The following is a 27,777-nucleotide window of genomic DNA, read 5'->3' as shown; positions in this document are numbered from 1 at the left end:
AGCCATCAAACAAACATAGACTACAGTACTTGTGTTTTTTTTTATATATATATGTACAAGACAAGTTTATCCATTTAAATCTTTTTAAAACGCACAGTACAAAAAGAAAGTCACTGACAAAGAAAAAAAAAAAAAAACCCATAGTACAATTCTGTCCATCAGCACTTTCCTAATAATCATATTACTAAAAGAATATATTTTGGGACAGAAGGTGGGGCGTTTCAGGGGAGAATGACTGCAGGTATGACAGAAGGACAAAGGCTGTGGAAAGACACAGGGTGGCCAAAGAAAACGGTGACCTCATAATCCCAAAGCAAATGAGAGAAACTTCACGCTTACAGCATAACACTGAGGTCAAAAGTCATGCCTTAACGTAATCAAGTCTCCCTGCAACAGGAAGGGTGGTTAATGAGGACCCAAAGAAGGAAAAAAAAAAAAAAAAAAAAAAAAAAAAAAAACAGAAAATAATAGTCTGAAGTTAAGGTGACCAGTGCACTTCTCACATCTGGAGAGTACAATAAGGCTCCAATAAAAGAAATAAAAGGAATACACATTGAAGCCTATTTTATAAGTAGAACATTCATATACTGGCCACCCTGATGATGCAATTCATTCATACACGCACAAAATAAAGCCAAACTCACACATGCACATACACACGCAGTACAGAACCAAAGCCTGTGAACTCACCTATACATTTTTTTTTTTTTCATATATTTATATTTGGTAAAAAATAAACTTCACAACTGCACTAGCCGATTTAGAGTGATATCTTCCTTTTTTCCCAAAATAAAATTTGGTAAAAACTCACTGCAAGGGGAGAAACAGAGGAGGTGCAAATACATTTGGATTGCAGGTGCTCAAGCAAGCAGCGGAAAAGAGGGAAATAAACAGTGTGCGGAAAACAAAACAATTCTGCCCTCTCTCCCTCTATCAAACCTCTCTTTTTCATTTTATTCATCAGTAAAAAGAAAAAGGGGAAAAAGAACTAAACATTTGTCCTTTTAGAAAACAGATCTATGTTACATATTCCAGAAAAAAAAAAAAAAGGGGGGGGGGTGTCAGGGCTTTTATGCATTTAACACAATACAAACTCCAAATACTCAATACTCCGATCATGAAGGCCTAAGTAACTATCCATATATTCGCGAGACCACGCTCCCAGTTAAGACTTCTCCCCCGTGCCCCCTCCTCAAGCGGCGCCTTACAGTGCTATATCTCTCTTAGGACAGCGCCACCAGTGGAATGGGGTTGGTACTGCAGGGTGACCGTGCAGAGAGAGGAGAGAGAACGCCGTGGAGGACAGAGAAAAGGGGGAGGTATCTGGGGAGAAAGAAAAGGTTCCACTAATCCAGCCTTTGGAACAACAGACAGGGCAGGACAGGGGGGTTAATTGCCTCCCCAGTTGTAGCTGTTGTATCCCGACTTGTTGATCTGCGACTTCTGTTGAATGGAGGCGTTCTGACTGCGCTGTCCAGAGCCACTCTGAAAATTAATGTTTCAAATAGTAAAAATATAACTTTAATAACAATATAATTAAAGTAAAACTTGCTTTAAAATTGACCTTATACCTTAAAAAAGCCATACACACCACAAAAAGCTTTAGTTTGGAAGGGAAAATATACTATATAATTATTATAAAAAATATTATATAATAATAGAATACCGTTATTTAAGTGTATTTAATACAATTCATTTAAATGTTTATGACTTGGAACATATTTGTTATTTATATGTTTTTAGTTATAAATACGATTTGACTAGGAGGGGGGGGATATTGATATTAATAAATACAACTTAAAGACAAAAGTACTACGACAAGCTTTGATTGGGAATGGGAAAATTGGTAATAAATCTAGAAGTACTACTAGTCTACTATTACTAATAATTTGTTAAACAATTTTTAAAAAGTATGACGCTTTGATTTGGAAGGGGAGAAAATAAAACTATTTCAAAAACAAAAGCATTAACGAACAACAGAAAAGATCTGGTTACACTATTCTAAAGTGTCTGTGTTACAGTGTAATTATACATTTAAGAATGGAGTAATAATAATTAACCACATGTAATTACTATAGGATTAGAGTTAAGATAAAGGTTTAGTTTAGGGTTAGTTGCACATAATTATGCATAATATATATAAAAACTACAGTAACTACTAATGTGTAATAAGGACACTGTAAAATAAAGTGTTACCCAAGATTTTTATTTCCTGAAAAAAAGGCAAGCTCACCTGTCCGTCCTGCTGCAGGTGGTGGTGGAGCATCTGAGAGTGTGGCTGCTGATGGGGGGTCAGGATGTGCATGTAAGGGGCCGGAGCGTAACCCGCTGCAGCCGGTGGGTTGATTGGGCCGCCACTCCCAAGTGCTGAGGGCAAACTGAAGGAAGCACTGGGGGTTCCCGTGTGGAAACCCTGCTTCTCAAAAGACTGAAGGGCAAATTAAAATGCTTTAGCATTTGTTAAAAATAAATAAAATCAAAATGCTTGGTGACTCAAAACTTAGTCTCCAAGCTAATCAAATTAAAATCTGACAAGGGTGCTCACCTGTGTCTTTGTGTAAACAGACCCTGAAATGTCAGGGACTCCTGTGTTGCTTGATGTCACAGAGACTCCTAAAGCAGAAAAGTCAAAATGCATGAAATGGTGATCACTGAAACTAGCAAAACATCAGTGGTAGTGCCAAGTTAACTTGAGATAGACGGTCACTATAATGCTGACTTGCATTTAATTGGAGAATCAAGAGTTAAGCTTGGCAAATTCAGCTAAAATGTGACATTTAAAAAGGAAGATACCCCTAAAATGCTTTTAGGTGGACAGAATGTGGTGCCACAGATAATGAGCAGGTTTTACACACAGCTGTCATAGATCAGTAAACAAAAGTGCTGCCAGTTCAAGGCCAAAAACTAAAATAAATGAAAATCCACAGAGACAACATCATGAAATGTGCATGAGCCACAAAATGGTACATGACTATCAAAATAACTTAAAAGGTAAATCGCATGTTCTCACATTCTAACAGTTAATAAACAAAACTGCATGTGTCTTGCAGAAGAACATTGTAGCCGGAGCTACTTCTCCGTTTATGTTTATGTAAAGGGTTTGCACAGATGCTGTAAAAAGATGCCAGGAGGAGATCTCACACAAATATCTTTATCTTTTAAATTCTAAAAAAGGTTAATAGATAAATAAAAATATACTATGATCTGGTTTCACAGACATGGCTTAGGTTAAGCCAGGATTAGTCCTTAGTTCCATTAAGGCATTTAAGCTTTTATAAACATACCTTATATTTATAAAAAAAAAAAAAAAAAAAAAAAAAATTGCCAAAATAGTAATGTTAGTAGTGTTACACAAGCTATGTTTGGAATAAAAATTACGCTAACAAACGTTAGCTTTGGTGAAAACAACACCAACAACTTTAAAATCAAAACAAAAGTCGGCCACATCAGGCTAATTAACAGTTCCAAGCTTGATATATTACTGAAATATTTAAAGTTTATCAACATTTATTTAACAGATGCCAAAAGGATTTTATGATAACATTTGATACCATAAAAACTTTATAATTTTTGTCACCAAAAATCAATATGACAAACTAGCCTAAATAAAACAAGCTCACTAAAGACAAGTAAACAATAAGAAATAAATAATTACAAGCAATAGGACAAAAAAAAAAAAAAAAAAAAAAACACTACAGTAGAATAAATGCTACAAGCATTGTATAAATTCAAATAGGTTTACTCTTATTAAAAAGTTACAAAAGTGGAATAGTCAAGAGCAGTGAGAGATTCTCTTTTGTCGTTTGATTAATATGACAGACATTAGGAAAATCAGACAGCTGTCGCTTTAAGATCTTACGAGGATGCTTGTAAAGATGGGCATTTTGACATACACGTATGCATATTTAACCGTTCAAGGCCAATAAAGTGCCAAATATAACTCACGCGCTGTGAGCAGCGGATGCGCCTGTGTCTCATACAGCACTCAGAAAGTCTCTCGCGCATATGGAGAAATGAGTTGTTTTTTTGTTGCTGACTGCGATTCAAAGGCTTAAAAATCACTCGTTTTAAACCGCGATGCTTAAACGCATGTAAATGATGTTTGTGACCATGCAGCACAGCAACCTCACATGAATGAGTAACTTAAAGGATGTCCACTTTCCAAATAAAAATTCAGATAATTTACTCACCACCCCCATGTCATCCAAGATGTCCATGTCCTCCTTTCTTCAGTCGAAATGAAAGTTTTTGATGAAAACATTCCAGGATTATTCTCCTTATAATGGACTTCAATTGACCCCAAACGGTTGAAGGTCAAAATTACAGTTTTAGTGCAGCTTCAAAGGGCTTTAAACGATACCAGATGAGGAATAAGGGTGTTATCTAGGGAAACGATAGATCATTTTCTAAAAAATAAATAAATAAAATAAATAAAAATAAAAGTTATATATACATTTTAACCATATATACTCATCTTGAACTAGCTCTCCTCTTCTCTATTAGAATTCCGGCAGTGTAGACACAGCTAAGTGTATTACTGCCCTCCGCAGGTCAAAGTTAGAACTAATTGTTATATACTTACACTAGAATAATACACTTAGCAGCATCTACACTGCCAGAATTCTAATAGAGAAGAAGAGAGCTATTTCAAGATGAGCGTCTATGGTTAAAACTTATATAATTTTTAAAATTTTAGAAAATGACCGATTGTTTCGTTTGATAAAACCCTTACTCCTCGTCTGGTATCCTTCAAAGCCCTTTGAAGCTGCACTGAAACTAATTGACCTTCAACCGTTTGGGGTCAATTGAAGTCCACTATAAAAGGAGAATAATCCTAGAATGTTTATCAAAAACATTAATTTCTTTTTGACTGAAGAAAGAAGGACATGGACATCTTGGATGACATAGGGGTGAGTAAATGATCAGGAAATTATTTGAAAGTGAACTCCATCAATATAAAAGTTATATCCATAACTTATCCATATTGATTTTATATCCATCAATATAAAAGTTATTTTTCATATTGAAAATACACAAAGTAAGTTGATCCACATATATGACAGCCTCTGAACTTTGTCAATACTAATCTTTTATACAGGCATTTTACTAAAAATACATTGTCGTCGCTCCAAAAATAAATTCAACAAGTCATCTTGTTAATGTTATAAATGAATTGTGTCTCCGTTTGTCATTACCGATTAAAGAGTATCTGGCGCCACCGCACGGTTAAGATAAACATTTGCCGAGTACATTCGTATTAAAAACGGCTTTTAAAAAACTGTTCATGATTCAGTTTTGTGGACCGTGACAGAAGTTTGATGCTGTCGTGGAACAAGCAATAGCCTACATTTTTCCTCCTCCCAACTCGAGTGCCTCATCTTCTTAATCTCACGTAAACGATTACATTTCGATGACTTACGTTTCTTTCCCACCGCAGAAACCACCACAGGTTCATCAATGCCATCAAAATTATTCTTTTTTCTGTTTTTGTTGATCAAAGTACAAAGCAGATAAGGAAAACTAGGTATTCAGAGCGCTGTAATTGGTTGAGCAGATACATCGCATTCTGCAGAGAAATGAGACTGGCGTTTGTCACGTTTTGGAAAGAAATGGAGAAAACATGACAGAATAACACGACGGACAACGCATTTTGTACAAAATTAATAAATTAATTTTCAATACCGACCAGATACAATACTGATTTTGGCGGAAACTCAATTTTTGAAAATAGCACATTATTTATTCACAAATACATCCAATAATAGTTTTAGTTTAATTTTCACCAAAGCATGTTGTTAACCATTATGCAATTTAAAAAAAAAAAAAAAAAAAAAAAAAAAAAAAAAAAAAAAAAGTGCACACACATTTGCTTGCATAAAACTGAAATCTGAAAAGCACACTGCCATCAAGTGTACACAAAACACAAATGTAGCCCAGATAATCAAGCTGACAAAATGTTCACAAGGTTTATATATAAAAAACAACAACAAAAAAAAGAAACCTATTAACAAATGAATGTATTTTCTGTGAGATTCAACAAAAATAAAATCTAAGAGACCGCCTCTACTCATTAGAACCTGACTTTTTACCTTGTTTAACAGTCAATTTCAGAGAAACAACTTGCTGATATTTAATAGATATCTTCAAATACTAAGGAAAGGCCATTCAAACGATCCCACTAATCTGATGTTATGCATTTTTTGGGTAGTTGGCTTCTTGCATCCATTAAGAAACACTTTTTGAAAGTGTTAAAGAAGATTGTCACAACACCGCTGTCTTAAAGCCACAGGTCGTAACAACCCTGATGTTCAACCCAAAGAAAGTGACTTCAGAGTCCTCCACCCTGTACAGAACTTCCTAGATTCAAAAGTTTCCTGAACTCCTTCCATCTGAGACCAGGTGGCATGTGACAGCTTCATCAAGCTTGACCAGTAGTAAGTTAGGAGCAAATGAGGGGAGAGAGAGAGAGCTTAAGAAAGAAAAGGGAGGAGGAACAAGGAAATTGGGGGTTTCAGCGTGAGGCTGCACTCACCCACTCCGGGCCCGGTGACAGAGCTGGCGGGCTTGTTTTGCGCAGAAGCAGCGGCGGCGGCAGCAGCGGCTGCGGCAACGGCGGTGCCGTAGCCGCCCTTACAGAAATCCCCGCTCCCTGCCGAAGCCTGGCCCAAATCCTCATAGCCTGCAAACGGTCAGACACACACAGCCACAGCCCCACAGCATTAGACACACACCAGGCAGGGCCAGAGGGAAGGAGGAGTGAAGGGGACGGGGCACAGGGGTGGAGGCTGGGATGCAGCAAGCTGGGGGAGGGGCCTAATCGGAAAAGAGTACTGGTGACGTTAAGAAGAGGAGGTATGAAAGTGATGGACAAATTTACAAACAAAAGGAATGGAATGGAGAAGTAAGAATGGGGTGAAAAAAAGAGAACATTAGGAATGATTAAGATGAACCTAGAAGATATATTCATTATGGAAAATGGCAATTACAAAACAAAAAAGGAAAGACAATATGGAAAAACTTAAAAATGAAGAAACAATAAGGACAAGAAGAAACTAAATTATAAGAGAACATTTTATAAGATGGATGGTGTTAGACTGAGGGAGAGCGTAAGAGCAAAGGAATGGGAGGGTATAACACAAACAGTGCTCAAAAGTGGTGGATGGTCAAAAGCAAGCAGCGTGTGGAAAGCATGTGTGAACCCACCACCCTAAATCAAGCGACCTCCCTCCCACCTCATTCTCCTTACATCACTGGTTCCACAGAAACCCACCCACTGGCGGCACTTTGAAGTGCTTAAGACTACTTGTGTGCAAACCTAGAATAGTTTTAATGTCACATTTGAGACTCACTAGTAGATAGATTCTCAAGTAGATGATTGGCCAATATTCAAAGATGGCTATATTCTTGAAGCTGCAGATTGATTTTCAGTCCAGAACACTCCAAGTCAAGTTGTATGATGCTCAATTATTAAAACTTCCCCACAAGTAGGATCAATGTTTAAAAGCTTAGCGACACAAAACAAAACTCCATGCAGTACAGTTGTGATTGCCAAGGTCATCTGGTTTTGCAAAACCAGATAAGATGCAGTACTATGGATTGTACCTTTAACAAGATGAATTGTCTCAGGCTTCACTTCACAGACAAGAAAAGGAACAGACTTGGCCAATGTAGGGTTAAGAGGTGACTGAGCAAGTTTAGCTAAACATGGCTTAAACTCAGCCATGAGGAACAAGATGGTACTGAGACCTACTAGTCAGTAGAGTGTTTTTCAAATACTTTAGCAAACTGGTAAAATAAATCTAGGGCAGATTCTGTTGTAAGAACCATCATTCCATCTGAATGTTTTTAATGCATTTTAAATGTTGTATGAATGTAATAAAATGCATTACCAGTGCTATATCCATGTGATCCATAACCGCTAGCCTGCTGGAAAGGTGTAGCTGACGCATTGACACCAACATTCACACCATGCTGTTTGGAGGAGGTAGGAGCCACCTGGGAGGAACATTCAGAAACAGTCCTTAAAAGTCTGCAATGAAACTAACGAAGCGACAGATCTTCTCTTCTGTACCAGTTTAGAAGTCGTCGACTGGATTGACTGAGATATGGTCAGTGCACTCAAAAATAAATGCTTGCAGTGAATTGTGGAGGGGCAGGGTTTAAGCAGACTAAATGATTGGTAAAAATGAAGTCCTGCAAATGTCACCAAAAAGAAATTTGTCATTTTCACTGGAAGATCCAGTTATAGTAGTGAAACATACATAGATTAGAGGTGGGATAAACACATTTACATTTCAGTTACAAAAGGTATGCTTTGATACTATGGACTGAGGTGGATCAGAGCAGGCGTAATATGGTCTGGCTTTTATGCTGCATTGTGTTTTTACACAAAGCAGCGTTAACTTGGCTGTGAAGATGCCTTAAGAGCTTTTACCGGAAACATGGCAGGGCCGTACTGGAAGGTGTTGGGCAGACCGGGCACACCAGTGTAATAGGGCAGGCTGGTGTAGCTGTATCCTGGTGGAAGGGCCGGGTTAAGAAAGGGTTGTTGGGTGGTGTGGTGCGTTTGCGTCTGGGTCTGCTGGGGCTGGGCCAGAGTTGTGGCAGGGGCAGGAGACGAGGCGTCGCCACGGCCGAACTTCGACAGGTCGCCAGCTAAGAAAAAGAATTCAGAAACAGTTTCAGATAATGAAGCATTGGGCTCACATTGGGTTCCCTGTCCAGATGCTGAACGCAATGCATAAACCAAAATTTAAAAAAAATTATAATAAAATAAATCAACATCTTACCAGAATAAGGATTGCTCGTCAAACTGCCTTCCCTGCCAGTCAGTGCAGTGGTTGGAGTGGCAAATGGGATACTGTAATAGTCCTGCAAAAGCCAAAAATGACGACTCCGCTTCATACATCACAAACAAACCAGTCTCTGTTGCATTCATGTGATATACTTTAGATAATCAAACAGGAACAAGCGCTCACCAGTGGTATCCTGGTCTGCAGCATCTGTAAGTCATCGTAGCCATAAACTTGAGGCTGCAGGACATAAGGTTTGTGAGCTAAAACAAGATACCAAATGTGTCAAAGCACTCAGAAGCAAAAAACAGGCCAAACACTCACTGGGTATGGGTGAAGGAGGCCAGGAGCCATAATGTAAGGGTTGGGCAGCAGTGGCGGCACTCCAGGAGGCAGGTTTGGAGGTGCTTTCCCTGTTTAGATGAAGCAACATACAATCAAATGACGTGAAAGTGGTTTTATCCAGTTACATCAAGCATTTGACAAATTCTCTTTTTACACGTCATCTCTGAGGCTGCATTTACACTGTTCAATTGACTCAATTCCGCCCCAATGTGGCACAGTTCGGATATGACCCACAAACGTGTAAGCAGGTTTGGTTTCAGGCCTCCTTCATGTGTGGAAACAAATCTGCTATGATAGTGCATTTGCACCTGCTGTGTAAGCTTACAGATCGGATATTCTCCCATCAATGAGAGTCGTACATTGTAAAATTGACATGATTTTTTTTTTTAAACATTTTGCGGTACAGATCTATAACAAATTAAACGTATCCAATTGACTAGCAGAGTATTAATTTCGTTCGTTTGTGTTAAATAAAAGGTGATTTGGCTCTTAAATGTGTTACTTTTGAAATCATGCCAAGTGCTAATCACTGCTGTTGTCAGTGATGGCGACTCATGCACAGACACATGCTTCAGTCCCATTGTGGAGACTCCCTATTCGTTCCAGTGAAACAAACAAACAAACACAAAAAAAAAAAAAAAAAAAAAAAAAAAACACACTATACAAGGGAGGATTCAATCCCAGACCCTCTGATGTGCTTAAAAGTTCTACAACCTGACAATTATTCCTCTCCCACGGATCTGTGTACATAGTTACTGTCATGAAAAATTTGTACTATATAATTATTTTGAGGTAAGGATGAAATGCAATAATGCTTCTATGAATTCCATGTCTAGAAATTAAACTCAATGTACTATTGAAATTGATTTGATATCAATGATATTTTTTGTTTGTTTCACCAAGTGTAGTGTAAATGCAGATATCAGATACAGGTCACATTTAAAAGACGATGCAAGTGGGTCTTCAAGAACTGGCCATCAAGGCCTAGAGTGTAAATGCAGCCTGAGATAATGAAAGGGATGTTGAATAAGTCTGTAAATGTTGAAAATGACATGACGAAAGATTATGCATCAATTTATCCCAAGCAATCACTGATGTTTTTAATCCAAGAAAATAAAATGAAAAGCTTAAATTTGAAATGTACTTTAACTCTAAAAATTCTTTCTGAAGGATCCTTACTAAACACTTTCTCACAGGAACAGCACTTACAATGGCCTGTAGGATTCAGGTTCTTACCTGAGGCAGCCGTGCTGCGAGACGACGAGGCAGATGAAGGTGCCACAGTGGCCGAGGCAGCAGATGAAGATGCAGCAACCGGAGGGGGGACCATTGAAGCCACACCGGCAGCACTGTTCAATCCCATGGTCAGACTGCTGACGGGGCCCAGGGCGGACTGCACTGAGACCGAACTGACAGATGAAGAGGGGGCAACAGGGACACTGTGGGAGATGGGGGCTGCTGAAGTAGCTGAAGAGGGCGGGGGAACTGAAGATGGAGCCACAGAGACCGAGGAGAAGGATGAGGAGTGCAAGCTGGATTCAGCATCCACACTTGGGTGCTGAGATAAAAGTTGAAGGAAATCACAGTGAGCAAAAAAGATAAATTTAATAGAAAAAAAAAAAAAAAAAAAAATTCTGAAACAATCATCTGTATAAAGAATGAATCAAGTAAACATATGAAGAATAAATCAACAGGACTTGATTTTAAAGGACAGTCATTTCAGGGGCAAATAAAGTAATTATATTTTCATGACAAGTACACAGACAAGTCAAGCAAAACAAGACCAAGAATATGTATTACAGAAACAATACAGACTTCGCATAGACTTTGCTATGTACTGTAAAAAGGAAGCGTGTTTAGTTGCAAACTCACCAACAGACTTGTGTTTGAAGTGCGAACTGAAGAAGGTGCCAAACTGTTTTGCTGTGTAGGGAGAGAGCTGATGGGAAACATACAGTATTAGCATCTCTCATCCATACACGCTAAACTGAAGTAACGCAACAACAAAATGCCGTACTTATTGTGTTGAGGAGGGGCCAGTGAGCTGGAAGAGGCATCTTCGTGCCCGAGAGCACTGAGAGGCGTCTGATTGGACGTAGTCAGCAGGGAAGGAGGACCTGATGAGGGGTCAGCCAATGAGACCATGTTGGAAACTGATGGTGGGACAACTGATTCGGACGCCGGTTTCATAGGCACTGCAGATCCTGCTGCAGCTGGGAGGAATAATGGGATATTTAATGTTTTATTATTTGCATGGGGCTCGTTAACACCAATAACTATCAGCGTCCACACCAATGGATAACATACTGAGCGCATGCAACAATTATGTAGTCTGTTGCTTTAAATGCTCGAGTTTAAGGTGGGATGGATTCTGATTGGCTGTCAATGTTTATCTTTTATCAGCTGAAAAATTTGATTGCTGATACTGTCACGTTATAGCTGCGATGTGCACTTTTCCTATTGTCATAGTATTAGAAAGATTAACTTTACAGGGTTACACTATTTTAAGGTGTCTGTTACAGTGTAATTACACATTCAAGTACTGAGTAATATTAACTACAAGTACATACTATAGGGTTAGGGTGTGGTTTTGGTTAGCTGCATGTAATTATAACAATTACTGTAACGTACATATTAACTACATGTAACATGGACACTGTAAAATAAAGTATTACCCTTTACAGTTATTAGTTAACATTATAGTCATCATCCTTGATGTTAATGGCCCTTTACTTTGAAACCATTTGTTAAAGCTAGTCATACCTTCCAGAGATTGTGACGTCTGTATCGAACTGAACCCATTCTGTGGGCAGAAAAAAAAAAGGTTTGCTTAGATGAAGCATAATTTTCATAAAAATGTAAGCGGTACACTGATAGACAACTCTGTCTCACCTTGGGCTGCATGTCTTTCTGCGGCGAGGAGGACACAGAAGGAGGGTAGCGCCGTGTCTGGCTGGCTCTTGGCTCATATAGCTCCATCTGACTAGGGTTGGACAGGGCTGTTGCTTGCTCACTGTGGACAAATCAGAAAACCAATCAATAGACAGTCTGTGATTGTGTTACGCACCATTCAAGAGTCTCAGTCACTGGATATAGTGATGCGAGATACCCACTTGCTAGCACTTGTGTAAAGGCTGTTTTGGCCTTGGTTGCCTGGTGTTGTCGTGGCAACAGCTGCCGAAGCATCATACTCAGGAAGCACCGGTTCAGAACCAAACTGTAATGCTCCAAACTGCAGGTTGAGCCCAGATATATCAGCAGATCCTGGCATCTCCACCGCTAGGGCTGGAATCTGTTTGAGTAAAAAAAAAAAAAAAAAAACATTTGAGTAAAAAGACTGACATTTAATAAATGAAGCAGGGGAGAAAAAAAAAAAAAAAAAAAAGAATTTGTATGGCAATTATTCATTATAAATCAAAGCTTTAAAACTATAACAACCATAATCAAAATTTCTTAGACAATTAATCAACAGCCAGATTTCATAAATCATAACAGTCCTAGCTGAGATCACAAAGAACTAGTAGAATCATGACCTTGGTGGTGATGGAAGCCCTCTTCTTCTGCTGTTTGAGTTTGTGCTGCTGCAGGGGGAGGGGGCTGGATGCCTGTGGGTCGGCTGGGCTGGAAGAGTTCTGCTGACCTGGGGCAGGTCCCGAGGTTTTGGGGACAGGGGTGGTGACAGCCTGGGGCAGTGAAGATGACTGGGTGGACTGAGGGAGCAGAGCTGAGGTGGTAGAAGTGGGAGTGGCTTTGTCCTGCAAGAAGGCATCCATCATGGAGGAGGAAGTGGAGGCGGGCTGGTATGGCTGCCGTTTGGTGAAGGGACTGTGCACAGGCTCTGTTTGAGGTTTCATATCTGCAGACACAAAGAAAAAAATAAGACTTCACAGAAAGGGCTGAACAATCAGAAGTGATTCAAACCATGTTGGCCCTCTTACCGTATTGCCCCAGTGTAGTGGGGCTGGTATCCCAGGTTGAAGGACCAGCGTTGGACGGTCCGCTTTGTGAGTGCTGGGCCGCAAGCTGGGCCAAAGCCTGGGCTGTCTTAAACTGTTCTAGGAATTGAGAACCAGTCGTGGAGCCTCCAGTGGTTCCTTTTGGATCGCCAACATCACCGAAACCCTTACTGAGCATGCTCACCTGAGGGCACCAAACAATAGTTTTGAACTTTGCAGTAAGTGTGTAGTGTTGTTAAAAGGACCGATTTCAGTACCAAGACGGTATTGAAAATTTAAAAAATGTGATGCTTTGAGGACTGTTGAGCACATTCGTAAACACCTCTGATTGGCCATTGTGTTCATGCATTCGTCTGAAATGAATGTGATTGGCTACAATGATCAATGCACAAGAGGGTTTGAAAGCACACAGAAGTTTGAATTTTGAAGTTTAAGGAAAAAGAGAGAGAGAGAAAAAAAAAAAAAAAAAAAGGTTACATTGTTTAATAAAATATGCCTCAAACACTAAACAAGACGACACCCCCCCCCCCCCCCAAAAAAAAAGCCTTTGAAAAATTAAAAATATATAGACCCTCAAGAAAAGAAAAAAAAAGAAAAAAAGAAAAGAAGAAACAACTGACACCAATTGCAGCAAAATGCACATTATATTAACAGCTAAGACGGAACAGAGCATATTATCATATCATAAGTTACTCACCATGCTGTGCTGGCTGTAAGGAGCACTGGAGGACTGGGACAGTGATGCCGTCTGCTTTGAGTTGCTAAACACCAGAGACTGAGACAGAGATGGCGGCTGTGGGCCTTCAAGCGAAGCAGGCTCTGCCTCTGAGGAAGAGGCGGGAGGAGTCTTCCCCAGCAACACCGCCAAATCAATCCTGAACGTCAAACATGGCTTACATCAATAAGGTTATCATAATGCCATGACTGCAGCAGATCATCAGGAAAATGTACATGTGACAGCATATCAGTGTGGTTTTGGGTGTTGAAATTAGGGGTGTGCACAAATAGTCGAATATTCGACCTGTAATTAATATTCGAAAAATAAATATACTATTTGAATTTTACTATGTTGCTTTGCTGGCCGTAAATTCAGTGAATCCATGATAAATCCTAAGCACTAAAACTCGCAGTTATAACTAAATGGAGCACTGGGTGGCACGGTGGAGCGTGTTTAACAAGTTCATTTTATTTGATCGTCATGAAAATGAAATCTAAACACCCGTGATGAGGAAAGACAGCTGTCTATTAACTTACTGCATTCACAACAGGTAAGTGCAGCTGTAACCCGAAACCCAAAATGATTGAGACATATGCTTTCTTTAAGTTTCGTCAAGGAAGATATATGTTGCGGCTCGTTTTCTCACCCGAGCATGTGGATATTATTGTTTTTCTCAACATGAACATGTGAAACAATATGAAAACGATAACCATACAATATAAATTTACTGACTCGAGTGTATTATGAACGTTTTGTACGATAACTGGCGCTGTCTGCTTTATAAGCGTTTTTCCCGTTCGCGCTGCCTGAGCTTAAATGTTTTTGTTCTTTATATATAGTATATATTTTTTTGTTTGCACATACTGTTTAATGCTTTGAACTAAAAGAAAAGCTTAAGATATAACGTAAGCTTGTTGTGCATATTGCCTAATCGTAAGCTTGTTCAGAAATGGTTACAAAATTGATGAATTTAAAAAAAACTAAATAAATAACATCCTTCTCGTTTAACCTCATTTAAATAAACAAATATTCAAATATTAGTTTTTTACGAGCCCAAATATTCAAATACAATTTTGGAAAAATGCCCATCCCTAGTTGAAATAGCATTCCTTCTAGCTAAAATAATGTTCTGCATTCAAAATTTACTTTCAACTTGTGACAAATACTCATCTAAGTTCAACTGAATCCATAATGTTGACTTAAGCCACCACCATACCTCTGTCCAGCTGTAATGGTGACATTCTCTTGTGGAATGGGCATGGACGCCACACTAGAGGCAGTGAATATCTTGGTCTCTGACAACTGGATAGAAGAAAACAAGAATTACATTTGCTCAGTCTTAAATTGGAAATTTTTGGTCTCGGTGCAAATACTCACATCCTCATTCCAGTCCTCCGTGCCCCACTCTTCTGTGGCAGTTCTCCAAGCACCTGTTACACAGACACTCAGCTCACTTACAATAAAAACAGGTGAACAAATCCTTTACAAAATAGTCAGTGCAAGCAGTTAAGACTCACCAGGGGCAGAGTCAAACTTGCGAGGATAGTTTGTTCCCTCTCCACCTGTAAACTCAAGTCCTGCAGAAACAGATGTGTGTCACAACAGCAGCTCTGAACATACTATTACAAATGCTTTTTTAATGGACTGTGTACTTCAGCCTGAATACATGCCAACTATGATGGGAACTGGAGGAGGGATTTACAATAGACATTTAAGGCATCACTCACGGTTTCCGTCCTCAGGTTCCAGGTTGCCTGTGTTACTCCAAGTGCTTCCACTTGTGTAGCTCTCCTCTGTTTGGGTTGGCTCAGTGTAGTCTGCTGGGTTGAACGTACTAAAAAACAAGTTGAAAATTTTGTTTTTGAGCAAACAAATGAGGGAAGCAAGAAACAATGTCAGCGCCCATCAGTAAACATTGTGCAAAAATCACTCCAATAATTCCACTACGACCTAAAAAAAAAAAAAAACTCCTTTGTCGTAATGTGCTAATTGCAATTATGCCAAAGCCACAAATGTGCTTTCCAGTCATTCTCAAACCTAGAAAACAACCGAGTGGAAACTAAACACATGAAGCTCAAATTCAGATGCATTCTTCAGTAACTGACTATTCGCTATTAAACCCTTTGATCCTACACAAACAAAAACCAACACGCTAATAAATTTATTTAACTCACCTCTCATCTCCTGACAAATCATATCTGGGGCCCTTATCAATCTGGCTTTAGGGAGAAACAACAAGGAGAATTACAAGCATCTCAACACAGGCAGAAAGACGGGGGTGCATGGTGTGAACAGTGTGCTTGAGTGTGTGCGCGCGAGAGAGAGAGCGCGATGGCAACAGTCATGCTCGCGTCCATTACCGGTCAAACCACCACACCTGCTCTATAGGCGTAAAAGCTTTAGAATGAAATACCTAAGCTGCTAGTGGTGTGACTTACAAACCCATTCAAGGCTAAACTTGTACTTAGACATCCAAAATTGAACACCAAACATGCAAACTCCAAATGCACACTTCAAACCAAACAAGCAAAAGGCGCAAGTTAAGAAGCCTGACGACAACTGTCAAAGAAGAGTGACCACAGACGGCCTTGACAGAAAAACTAGTCTGGGGCTTGACATGGCTTAGATGGGCTATCAGTACTTCTAGGCTACTGGATATTGCAGTTTAGTTTACACAATATGTAAAAAAGCCAAACTAGATGCTAAAGCTGACATTGAAACTCTGATATTTCTAAAAAGCATGAAATACACATTGAACACACTAAATACTCAGTGCCACTTCACAAGATATTAAAATACATCTTGTTTGCTTTTAGGGCTGGGCAACACACAAAAATATGTACCTTAATTCGGTAAATCTATTATTTAAACATTATTATATTGCAATAAAATAACTTTCAATACTTAAACATATCTGCTCAATGAGGAGCATGAGGGTTCAAACCCCAACCCCCCCCCAGGATTCCTTGGATAGAAAGCTCAAAAGAACAGCCATCTTTCATAACAATTGTTGTTAATAACAAAAGCCTTCACTTTTAATTAAGTTAATGCATCCTTGTTAAATGAAAGTTAATTTCTTGATATCTTACTGACCCCAAATTTTGAATGGTAGGGTAATACTCCACTAATAAGGTAATTCACTCAATATAATTGGTTCTCACTTCATGTTCATTGGAAGTGAAGGTGTGTATAAGAAAATGTGAGGGCTTAGCAGAGCTTCACTTCCACATCATGTAGCTTTAACAAGCTTGTCCATTTTCTCTCCAAATATGAAGTGACCACCACAGACGTTCCATATCCGTTTTGCATAAGTGATAAAAATACTAAATTTTCAAAGGTTGACCTTTCTACCTGTATTTCTACTGCCCACCCATAGTTGCCATGAAACAATTTAATGAACTCTGTAAATCAACAAGCCTAAAAGGGCATAGCACCAAAAAGCAGCAAATAAACCCACAATAGCTCTTAAGCCTTGTTCAGACTGTCAGTCCAAATGCAATTTGTGTGCATATCCATTTGAAATCAAATCAGATTTAGCAAGTGCAAATGGCAAGAGAAAAAAAAAAAAAAAAACATGAAATTAGATTTTTAAAAATCCATTTTGAGCTACATTCATATGTGGTTTGAAATCCTATTCAAATGGCATTTTTGGAAATCTGTTTCAGTCTGCTCTGATCAGATTTCGCGTGGTTTGTGACTCTCTCATGGCACGTAAAACATAAAAGTCAGACGTTGTTATAGGAAGCAAGCTGCAAGTTGCTGCAGGATCAAGGTTGTGTTGTTGCCAAATGCCGGACGAGCAGAAAAATGACAATATAACATGTTTTGAGAACAGCAGAGATTACAGCACAAAATAAACGCATATCAGCCTCCTACATTTCTGCAGCTGCCTCATAAGAGAGTAATCCAGTGCGGCAGCTAGACATTGTCATGTTGTGAATAAGACAACTTCTGTATTGCAAACCCCTCCATGTTGCAGTTGTTGCTTTTGGTGTATACCTACCAATGCAATGTCACTGCCATAGAAACCAATGCAGATATTCAGGAAAACGTAAGAGCGGCATGGACACACAAATCAGATCTGAACAGTTGCGATACACAATGGCCCGGTTTCACAGACGGGGCTTAGTTTAAGCCAGGATTAGGGCTTAGTTCAATTAGGGCATTTAAGTAGCTTTTATAAACGTGCCCTAGAAAAAAAACATTACTGGTGTGTATATTGAGAAAAAACAATTGCACTGGCATATTTTAAGATACGTCACTGCAAGTTAAAACAGCTCAAACATACTTTTTATTATACGACTAGCTTAAGCCTTGTCTGTGAAACCGGGGGTATGCGGACAGTCAATTTTAGATCAGATTCCAATCAAATACACAAATAATCAGATTTGGACTGACAGCATGAATGTAGCTTTACTTACCTGGTTGAACTTCTGCATGGAAAACACGTTAAAAACTTTAAGGTTTACAGACTATGAACGCGCACACAGTCTCAAGGTAAGCACACCAGCAGGCCTTAAACCCAGAACAGCACTTTAAGCTTAAAAACTTGTGCCATACCTTCAACAGTTTTGAAGCACAAGTTTATGAATTTTACTAGCTAGCTGAATACCATCGGCTTTTCCCAGAACTTGTCATTCTGGGGGATCTCTAGTGTACATGCAAAAAGAGGAATGACCTGGATGGAGGCACACAAACTTACCCCATGCCCTGAGCTGAAAACCTCCCGCCTCGCCTTCCAGCTCCACCTGAAGGACAGCAAGATAGTCAAACCAAAACCATCAACTTCTTATTCTAATTAATCATTACCAATAGTAGTACTTGCCTCTTCCTCTGCCCCTTCCCCGACGGCCTCGCTCCGTTCCTCTGCCTGCAACTCCACTTGCCTTGGCCCCATCCAACCCATTTTCCTGTCCACGGACTGGAGAGGGAACAAAGGATGGAATGAGTTGAAGAGAAATATACGAGAGAATAAAATGTAAATACTGTCCCTTTAAGACTCCATTAGTTCTATTAAAACTCATTCCTAAAAAGACAACTTGTCAAATTGAGCTTTGCAGAAGTCTCAACGCTGCAAAACACATGCTTGAACTTTATCCTCTTTTTTTTTTTTATTGCACTGAAATACTTGCATTAAGTGGCATGTAAGCTTTATTTAAAAGCAGTAAACTTTAAAAGCAGTAAACTTGAAACTTAAAAGCAGTAAAAAAGTAAAAGCAACAGAAAATTGCTGCTGCACAGAGCCAAAAGCAACAATGTGTTTGGCAAACTTGCACACATTTTATGATTAGTTCTTCTAGTGTTCAGGAATAATAGTATCTATTCTGCTTTCTAATTACCTCACTGTAACTGGGCAGCTCATGTTTTTGATTTACATGTAAACGCATTTTACAAAACTTGAAAAACCAAGACACAAGTCTTAAGTCAATCAAGTATATGAGCCTTATGTTGCTCTCTTTCTCAGACAGAGGCTGAGAGAGTATCCGGTAGCAGCTCAAACTTTATTGTGGCACACACACTGTCCCTTCAACACTATAGAGAGCAGTGATGGGTTTGTGGTGTGCTGCTGTCTGTCTTGAGACGGAGAAAAGGCTGACTGCAGACTAATAAAATGACAGTAAATGTTGCATCATTGAACAAAACGCCTTGTTTAATAGGAAAACAGTGGCATGACGTCTTTCAGACTAAAATAATAAGTGTAAACAAGTGCATAAGCATTCTCTCCACTCACACTCTCGTCCGCGACTGGCCCCACGGCCCCTCCGCGGGGCCCCTCCTCTGCGACGTGCCACATCTCTTTCTCCTCCTCTCTCTCGATTCTCCTTTCCTTCATCTCCTCCCTCCGTCTGTGTGCTTTCCTTCTGACCTGAAACTCCTTTCTTCTTCCCAACCATCTCCCAAGAGTCCTGCAAACCAAAAGGCAAATTTAACATGGGAAACTTAAAAGGAATGGAAAAATAAAGATTTGAGAAATATAATACTTTGAATCAGGTCAACGGACAATTTAAGGGTGCCTTCACACTGGCAGTTTAGTTTGAAACGGGGCACGGTTCACATGAAAAATGAGTAATGTGAAAGCTGTCATGTGGACCACGGAAGTCGCTAGGGTACCGAACCCAAGACTACCTGTAGGAGGTGGTCTGAGTTCGGTTGCACTGGAACTGTGGCACGATTCACGCGAATGTGAAAGCAACTCGGACTCGGGTGCGCACTTGTTCAGGATGTAAAATAACATGCACAAGCATTCTAGCCAATGATGACTTCATTACTTCAACAAAACAAAGGTAGAGGATGACAATGGTGATGATTTACCTGGGATACAAGCGAGAATGGCAAAAGAATGGCTCGCAATCTGCTGTCAGTTTGCAAGCAGCAGAAAGTGCCTTCTTGCAATGCACATACAGTAGACAAGAGTCATTTACTCTGCTGCGCATAATTTCAATAAATTAATAAAAAACAATATTGACCCACGTCCTGTTTTCTATCATGTTTGTGATGACCTTACATGAAAAATCAATTAAGTGTGAAACCAGACCACCATTGCGGAAGGCACCTGGAACAAAGGCACTCTGATTCAGACCGTGGCAAATGTGCCTAGTGTAAAAGCCCTCTAAAACTGTTGTTATTGACAAACTAAAATGAATTCATTTTTTGTAATTGAAATAAAGCTGAAATAAAAAACATAAATGTGAAATGTTTTCCAAACTAACTGACACATGCAAGTTGAAGGAAACTACTAAAACTGCAAAAAATAAAGCTATTTAGAAATGTATCAACTAGAATGAATTAACCCTTTCACACGTAAGTTTTAAATATTCTGGCTGACCCCCCAGCGTGAGTTTTTTGAAGTGACCGTTATTTAGAACGTATCACTTTATGGTTTCCATGGTGATGCGTCATTGCTTTTTATGTGACACACCGCAGCACTGTATGAATGATAATCTGCTTTCATTTAATTTTTCCTTTGTTATTCAAAATATCCATAAATTTGTTGACTATAGCATGAAATATCTAATATTCCGATTGACAAATATGTGCAAGTGGATGTGTTTTGCAGTTTAAACACCTTTATAACGATCATGTTAGTTGAGCCATATGCGCGATGGGCGCCGCCATGTTAGTTTGCGCCGCACAGAGAATCGGATCTGTTGGATTTACAACCCGTGAATTTATCCACTTCTCCCGAAATACATGAAAGTAAGTGAGTCGGTGAACTGGGGAAGAATAGAGTAAGCTTTAAAGTTACTTTCACAATGTGTATCTGATATGAATAAAACGTGTTGTCTAATTATAATGGAAAGGGTTGTTATTTCCGCTTCTATAGACATCATTGTGTATTTTACAAACTCTAAATATATTGTTTTGTTAGTACTCGTGTGTATTTAAATGTCTGAAACCTACAATAAACATTATTTGGTTGAAAACACTGCATATATGTAATATATGAAAAGCGCTGCGCGCGTCCGTCTCTGGTTTAGCGCCAGCCAAAGCGCGCACGCACATTTGAATTTGGCAGTTGATCACGCGATGCACTGAACGTTCTAATCACACCGGTGTGATCGTACGCTCCTGGGGCCAGCCAAGACTGATCACACCGGTGTGATCGTATGTGTTAAAGGGTTAAAACCTAACAAAATTACTAAAATGTAACCTAAAAATAAAATGAGGAGATATATATATATATATATATATATATATATATATATATATATATATATATATATATATATATATATATATATATATATATATATATATATATATATATATATATATATATATATATATATATATATATATATCAAGCCTGAACTCACAGTATCAGGGCTGCCCTCCAACAGGACATTGATAGCTCTGTTGACATCTCCATTGCAGTCGTGAAGCGCTATCATGGACTCATCCTGATCCTTTCCTGTGATGTCAACCAGCTGGAAAAGAGAAAAGGAGCAATAAGAAGCATGTAAACTCTAGTGGTGGGAAGACATAAGCATAGCGTCACAATATTTTACATAGGGATATTATATAGATATATGGACACCAAGTATATCTTTTTAAGGCCTGAATTTCAGCTTGGATTGGGAGTATTGTGCATAATTTTACCCTAGGCTCTGCCCTTCTAATGCAGAAAATAATTGTAAATCTTTAATTCGGACTTCAATTTCACAAAAAGCATGAGTAAATCAGTTCTACATCACTTTCCATCTCAGAGATGTGCAGTAAGCGTTAAGGAAGCGCCTCCTCGTAGATTTCTGAACACGGACTACTCGAATAAAGCTAAATAAACATGTTAACTCGACACGCAAATACCATCATGCTATATCTGCACTACAAGACAATTGTTGCCCACAGTGATGATTAGAATCCGTCTAAAAGTTGTCTATATAATGCCACATCTACACTGCCAGCGTCCTTGTTCATTATCCATCAGATGAATATGAAGATGTGAAATGAACAGACAGAGCTTTGTCCACATGTTTTCATCTAATAAAATAACGTTTTTGCAAGTTTTCATTTGCAGTTGAAAAAAGGTAATAAATCAGCATATTGCATTGTATTGCATGATACTGTATTGTGGCTTAAGAATCGTGATATCATATCGTGGGGCCTCTGGTGATTCCCACTCCAAGTATACTCCACAATGGTGTATGACTTAGCCCATATATTTTGAAGGCAACAAGATAAATATAAGTGGCTGTGGGGACTGATGAAAACATTGAACTATGAAGTGTCTGAGCCTTATGTAGCTTTCCAACTCAGAGTGAGATGGAGAGAGAGTATCCGGTAGCAGCTCAAACTTTACTTTGGCACAGACGATCCTCGTCAGAGCTTTAAAGAAAGCAGTGAAGGGAATTTTGTGTGCTTTTGTGTGTAAGTGTATGAAAAAGAAACTGAAGGTACAAGGACATCAGAAATAGACCAAGGAAAAACTACTGTCAAGTGATTTTCCAAAGATTATATAGACTTTTTCCTGTATTATAGGACCATTTGAAAATGGGAGGGAGTAAAGCAGAACCTGCCATTATTTTCCTGTGAGCCAAACTGTTAAGATCCCTACTCACCTGTTTGACCTTCTCCTCAAAGTCTGCATCATTATGGTCCGAGATCATCTGCGCGAGTCGGATCTGCTCAGCGGTGGCCTGAATAAATAAAAAGGAGAAAATAGTTAAGTCTGATAGATCATCTAATGACAGTTGTGAAATGTTCAGCAATGAATGTCAGTATCATTCATGAGTGCATGACTATAACATTCTTAAATGTCTTAAAAGTTCAAACTAAAAACTGTCAATCATACACAATTCCCTTTAATCAACACTTTGAAAAAAGAAAAAAAAATGTCATGCCTTCAAAATTAGTGTATAATGGTTACCTTGTATTTTTTTGCACTCATTTATGGATCAAATACGATCTCTTCACAATCAGCTGAGTTCTTGTATATATTCCAAAATGATCAATCATAAAACTGTTGGCAATATGATATTTAAGCCTAAAGTTACACTATTAAAGACGTTTTTAAAGAAAATGCAGCTTGTGTTCTTGGGCAGGTGAATTTTTATACTCTCTGGATATTAATTTGACAATCTTTTACCCCCAAAATCACTTCATAGCCATCAAACTGTATAACAATCTATGTGCTTTAAGTGAGCCAGAATACAGCCAAAGAGAAATAGGTCAGGCTTAGCATTTGCTTGGGCATAGATTTATGATTTATTCCTAGAACCCTTAATTTAATTCAGAAGAACATACGGAGTTAAAGACGGCAGTGACTCAGGGCATAAGCCTCAGTCTGATGGAGCCCACGGATACCCATTTCTTACCAAAATGGTGCTGGTTCTCATGCCAAAGTTTGGCCGGTGAATCAGCAAACTGCACGAATGCATAACTAACTACAAAACTTGCCCATAAAATGTCACATCACAGATTTGATCTTACTTTTAGTTTTGAGAACATATTATAACAACAAAAAGCTAATTAGCTCAGTACCTTAAGACCTACTTTTTGATGCACCTTTCAAAAGTTATAAATTAATTCACTCATTCAACATCTGTAAATATTTTGAGTAATCTGGAAGTGGCTGGAGTTTACAAACCCAAGTGTTGAGATCAGGCACCATTTAATGCCTAACTAGCTGTTTTTGATGGCAGTCAAGTTATTTTTCATATATTTATTTTTTCTGTGGTGGGTTAAAGGGGCTTTGGGGTGCGGCATTAGGAACCATTACTTACCAGATCACTATTTCACATTTGCATTTTTTTTTTTTAATTAATACACATTTATAACGCTATACTTTGTGTTATATTACCTTTGCAGTAAATGACAAAAAAAAAAAAAAAAAAAAAAAAAAAAAAAAAAAAAAAAAGTTAACGCAGCTGCGAGAGTGTTTCTAATATAGAACTGCTGAGTGCGTGACGGCAAATTTGACATTTTTCTCTCTTGACTGTCGTAACCGATCAATTTTTTCCTTCTTTTGTAAAGTCGGCAAAAGCGATCACAGATTTTTTTCTTTTGCTATTGGAGCAAATGGAAATACAAAACTTCTAAAGCTGTGAATTTTACCCAACTATGACAACTTCTGCTTCTGAGAACCCCCAAAAAAGTGAAAAGGGTCCATTTTTATCAATAGAACATGTTTGTAAACTTACCTGGGGCCTCTGCTTGTGCTGTGACTGGCTCTGTGTCTGACCCTGCGTCTGCTCCCAGTTGCCCCGTGGCCGGCTTCCGCCCACTGAAGTCATCATTTACAGTATATACAAATAACAGTATTTACAATGGAATAACGCCTTTAAAAGAGAAACAGATTGAAAATGTTATTAACAACTCGCTATAATAAATAAACAGCAATCCTTAAAACATCACATGGTCTAGAGACAAACCATTTTAATGCAAACAAACAGATACACCTTGTGTAGCCATTTTGATTAGCCAAAACTGGAAGTAAACAACGTCACATGTCTGACGCTCTACCCATAAAACGACAGCACAACTTTACCAGAACACGGACACAAATTCAATTCCGGGTATTTCGTTTTGCGCAATTATCAAACGTGAAAAACAAGACAACAAGACGCTGTTTACAAGTCAAGCTGCAACAGGTAAACTATGCACACGCTTCCGGAGCTTGACATCCTCAGTTTATCGACATTTTAAACCACGGGGGAAAAACCCACAACGCCAGATATTTAGACAAAACAACAACACCAAAACCTGATGCAAGTTATGCAATATTGCATGTGTGGTTATGCCAAACAGCCCAGCATAGCAACTCTGCGCATGAGGAAATGCAGGGCATGTGCTGGCCGAAAGAAACTGCGCACTTGAGAACGCGCACAGAATCGACCAGCGTGACAGAAACACGCGGGACCAGCCGCGGGAAAACAGACGGACGACTTGCGTTAACGGACAAAGCTCAACAAAAACCAGCTTAACGGCCTTTGAACAGGGTGACGGCGAGGATATATCAGTCACGCTGAGAATGTTGGAGACGTGAAAACAATCACACAGCCCATGGGTAAAAGTGTAGGCACATTTAAATATCCTTGTCCAGTCACACTATTCCATATAGTACATAAATCATAAGACATAATTTACTAGATATAACATGGAAATGCCTAAGAATAGAGGCACTTAAAAGGCATATGTTTCCATTCAAAGGGACATAAAACAGCCTTGTGCAGTAAAAAAAAAAAAAAGAAAAAAAGTACCCAATCAACTAAGCTGTACAATGGGCATCCAACAGGTAACCTACATTGCCCGTGGTGCTCTACATTAGATCGACATCCTGGGAATCCTATATTGACTTACCGGTCAAGGAGTAAGCAAACTGTAATCTATTAAACTTAGTTAATAAAAATCTTCAGAGATGAAGGGCTATGAGTGGTCCAGGCGATGGGCCTTGGAAAAGCAACTCGGTATAAACTCAAACAAGCAGATCCAACGATCCTATATGAACACACAATTACACATTGTTTTAATAGTCTTAATGGGTTGTTAAAAAAGTAAAATAATAAAGACAAGCTCTGCATAATGGGTGGCTTCCGCCATGTCCGCGTTTAATAACCTCATGGCCGGTTATCGGGCATCATTATGCTGCCTGCTGGCCAAAAACTAAACTTTCCCGGTGGCTAATCAACTATATAGTTTCTCAACGTAAATGAGAGACTGGGCAAATCGTCCGTTAGATTAATCGACACGATAGTAATTTGCATTTGTTTTAACTGTAAGGCACACGCCCCCCGGGGTGAGGCGCATTCTCGTCGGTTCACATGTGCACTCGACACCGAGGCTTCACCGAGGCCTACAGGCCCCAAATGATAAAAATGAACAGGCGAGGTACTAACCAAAGACCCGGCTGGATGTCAGAAATGTGGAGATAACGCCGACCGAAGGAGGCTTTAATATCGACCTCCTAATCAGACGGAAACAAAACACGAACTCTTTTGCGTCCTAAATCGATTCCCCAATGCCGACAACAAGGCCGAACCGACTCGCGCAGACAATAAGCGAGAGACTCAAAATTTACCTGTTTCTCTTCCACACTGACACCCGGATCACCGCGTCACGTGGTTTATCACAGCCACTGCGGATTCACTCGCAGAGGCCAACCACGTGACGACTACGTACGTTTGCATATATAACAACTTAAACACAATTATGTAATATGTAATTTGTCACTCTCTAGTTGATGTTGGGTATCTTTTATGTGTTATGCAAAAACTCACTTGATTACTTACATTGATGTCTTATTGACTCTATATCACAAATACATATATGGCTTATTCCATGAATAAATTATAGCCTGAAATAGACATTGAACCTGATTTATTTATTTATTTAATAAACATTAAATAGACAAATGTTTAAAGAGTAGGTAAAGGGTTGCAAATTTAGCTGTAGGGTAACTAATTTGTCAGTATTTACATACAAACATTTTATGTTTTTAAAACTAGCTAATTGTAACACTAGGTCAAATTTAGATAGCCTACTGTTTTACTAACTAACCTATCCAGTAGTTTTCAAAACAAAAGTAGAATTTGACCCTCTAATGCTTTTTAAAATGGGATATCAAATGGTACTGTATTCATGGATTGTGCAATAAAGATATATATTTACCTAATAAAGCACACTGTATCATATTTTCTGTATCATACAAATGTTTTAAGTTTAGTTCTACTATTTTATGTCATGTATTGGCTGTTGAAATTGTCTTTGTACAGCACTAGCTGTATCAGAAATGTGCTTTATAAATGAACTCTCTCTCAAAACATTTTCTAAGGCCTCTAAATTATCAACATGACCAAAACGTTGCAGAAAATCTGTTACATATAATCTACTACATGCTTTCTGTCATTCTATGATTGATAATTTATGCTTTTTAAGTAAATGGTCTAAAAGATGTCCACTTTCAAGCTGTGGTAGTGTCTTTTTCTGTGAAATATTTAATTATTTTTATAAAGTAAGCTTAAGAATAGCTTTTATATTGAGTATTTCATGATTGACTAAAACAAATGTACTTTATCCATACATCATGTTTTTAGAAAAAAAACATGTAAAAATGTTACTATATCAAACAGGCATTTGAGAAATGTTGTATTTCTCTCAATCATCATTGTATTGTGTTGCATTATTGACCCCCTTTAAACAACGACAGCGCTTTGATCATAAAACTTTGTATTTATAGTGGGTGTACATGGTTAACAACTATGCAGAGCTTTGCTTATTTCCAGCTTCCTTCAGTATTTGATATGAAAGATTTCAGTGTACCGTAGTTCACAGTCCCACCCGTAGATGGCGCTAGTGGTCCGGGCTGAATTTTTAGGCTGATAATAATAATAGGAAAGCTATATGATAAACTGCATGGCCAAAAGTAAGTGCACGCAAGATGATATTCTTCCATCCACTGGTGGCAATTAAAATACACCAAATATCTTCAATTAGCCTACTAAACGAGATGGATATAACAGAATCTCTA

At 38.7% G+C, this 27,777-nt stretch overlaps 1 protein-coding gene across 7 annotated transcripts; it reads right to left on the bottom strand.

Moving 5' to 3' along the window:
* Positions 1-19: 19 nt before the first annotated feature.
* ubap2l (ubiquitin associated protein 2-like) lies at positions 20-26,444 on the bottom strand. 7 transcript variants are annotated; one of them, XM_048202949.1, is made up of 31 exons: positions 26,329-26,348; positions 25,611-25,748; positions 24,452-24,589; positions 22,871-22,948; positions 21,629-21,739; positions 19,543-19,717; positions 18,637-18,732; positions 18,514-18,559; positions 15,986-16,030; positions 15,539-15,645; positions 15,329-15,388; positions 15,189-15,241; positions 15,028-15,113; positions 13,791-13,968; positions 13,076-13,277; positions 12,671-12,993; positions 12,251-12,429; positions 12,030-12,150; positions 11,901-11,940; positions 11,155-11,350; positions 11,010-11,076; positions 10,374-10,695; positions 9,117-9,205; positions 8,979-9,032; positions 8,790-8,871; positions 8,435-8,655; positions 7,890-7,995; positions 6,533-6,679; positions 2,546-2,613; positions 2,234-2,428; positions 20-1,485 (listed from the first exon to the last, which is right to left on the bottom strand). In XM_048202949.1, the coding sequence occupies exons 3-31, from the start codon at positions 24,545-24,547 to the stop codon at positions 1,390-1,392; spliced, it is 3,639 nt and encodes a 1,212-aa protein (XP_048058906.1). In that variant the 5' UTR covers positions 24,548-24,589; positions 25,611-25,748; positions 26,329-26,348; the 3' UTR covers positions 20-1,389. The 7 variants fall into 7 exon arrangements, with proteins under 7 accessions (XP_048058906.1, XP_048058905.1, XP_048058904.1 ...); XM_048202948.1 differs by lacking the exon at positions 26,329-26,348 and adding an exon at positions 26,147-26,322; XM_048202947.1 differs by lacking the exon at positions 25,611-25,748 and having other exon boundaries at positions 26,329-26,444.
* Between the last annotated feature and the right edge of the window lie 1,333 nt (positions 26,445-27,777).

The sequence above is a fragment of the Megalobrama amblycephala genome, linkage group LG9, assembly GCF_018812025.1.
Source record: "Megalobrama amblycephala isolate DHTTF-2021 linkage group LG9, ASM1881202v1, whole genome shotgun sequence".
NCBI classification, from domain to species: domain Eukaryota; kingdom Metazoa; phylum Chordata; class Actinopteri; order Cypriniformes; family Xenocyprididae; genus Megalobrama; species Megalobrama amblycephala.
This window is presented reverse-complemented; position numbering and strand designations above follow the sequence as displayed.